Source organism: Opisthorchis viverrini (genome assembly GCF_000715545.1).
Source record: "Opisthorchis viverrini unplaced genomic scaffold opera_v5_9636, whole genome shotgun sequence".
Lineage (NCBI taxonomy): Eukaryota > Metazoa > Platyhelminthes > Trematoda > Opisthorchiida > Opisthorchiidae > Opisthorchis > Opisthorchis viverrini.
In genome coordinates, this window is record NW_008763624.1 from 1 (window position 1) to 541 (window position 541).

General features: G+C 42.0%; 1 protein-coding gene across 1 annotated transcript; it reads right to left on the reverse strand.

Moving 5' to 3' along the window:
* Nucleotides 1-124: 124 nt before the first annotated feature.
* On the reverse strand, nucleotides 125-322 carry T265_16258 (hypothetical protein; the record flags this gene model as incomplete). Its single annotated transcript, XM_009179837.1, has 1 exon — nucleotides 125-322. A coding segment is annotated over one exon (147 nt), but the record flags the coding sequence as incomplete, so codon positions are not given.
* Between the last annotated feature and the right edge of the window lie 219 nt (nucleotides 323-541).

Here is a 541-nt window from a genome sequence, read left to right on the forward strand (position 1 = left end):
CAAAATTTGCGGAAATTATGAAAGAAAATTAAAATTGATGTTATTAGGTTGCACATCTTAACCTCCATACAAATGATTTTTTGAAAGCAGACGAAACCCGGAACATGGAGTTTCTAAACTCACCTTTACCAACGGGATCGAAAGATTGTAGCAGGGTTTTTTCAACATTGCTGGTTTCCATATTTATAGCAATCGCTCGAAGGTATTTCTCACGTGAAAGGGCAGCTCTTTTTGCCCGTCCGGGTTCAAGTTCTTCCCAAGCGGCCTTCATAGCTCGTACTCGCTCAGCTATATTTTCTTCCGGCAATATTCGCACTTCGTTCTGTGATATGGAATGGAGAGTTGAAAACATTCAAAGGGATATAGAGTGCGACTGAGAAGTCAGCTACTCATAACTGCGCTCCAATTCCGGATATGACCATTGAAAATTCAGGATCGAAGGACAAGTTCATCCTTGTGAAATCCCTTATGCAAAGACCGTACCCCTAAAGAACCGCCTTTTGCTTCAAAAGCTGGCAATCGATCAGGTGGCTGTTGATCT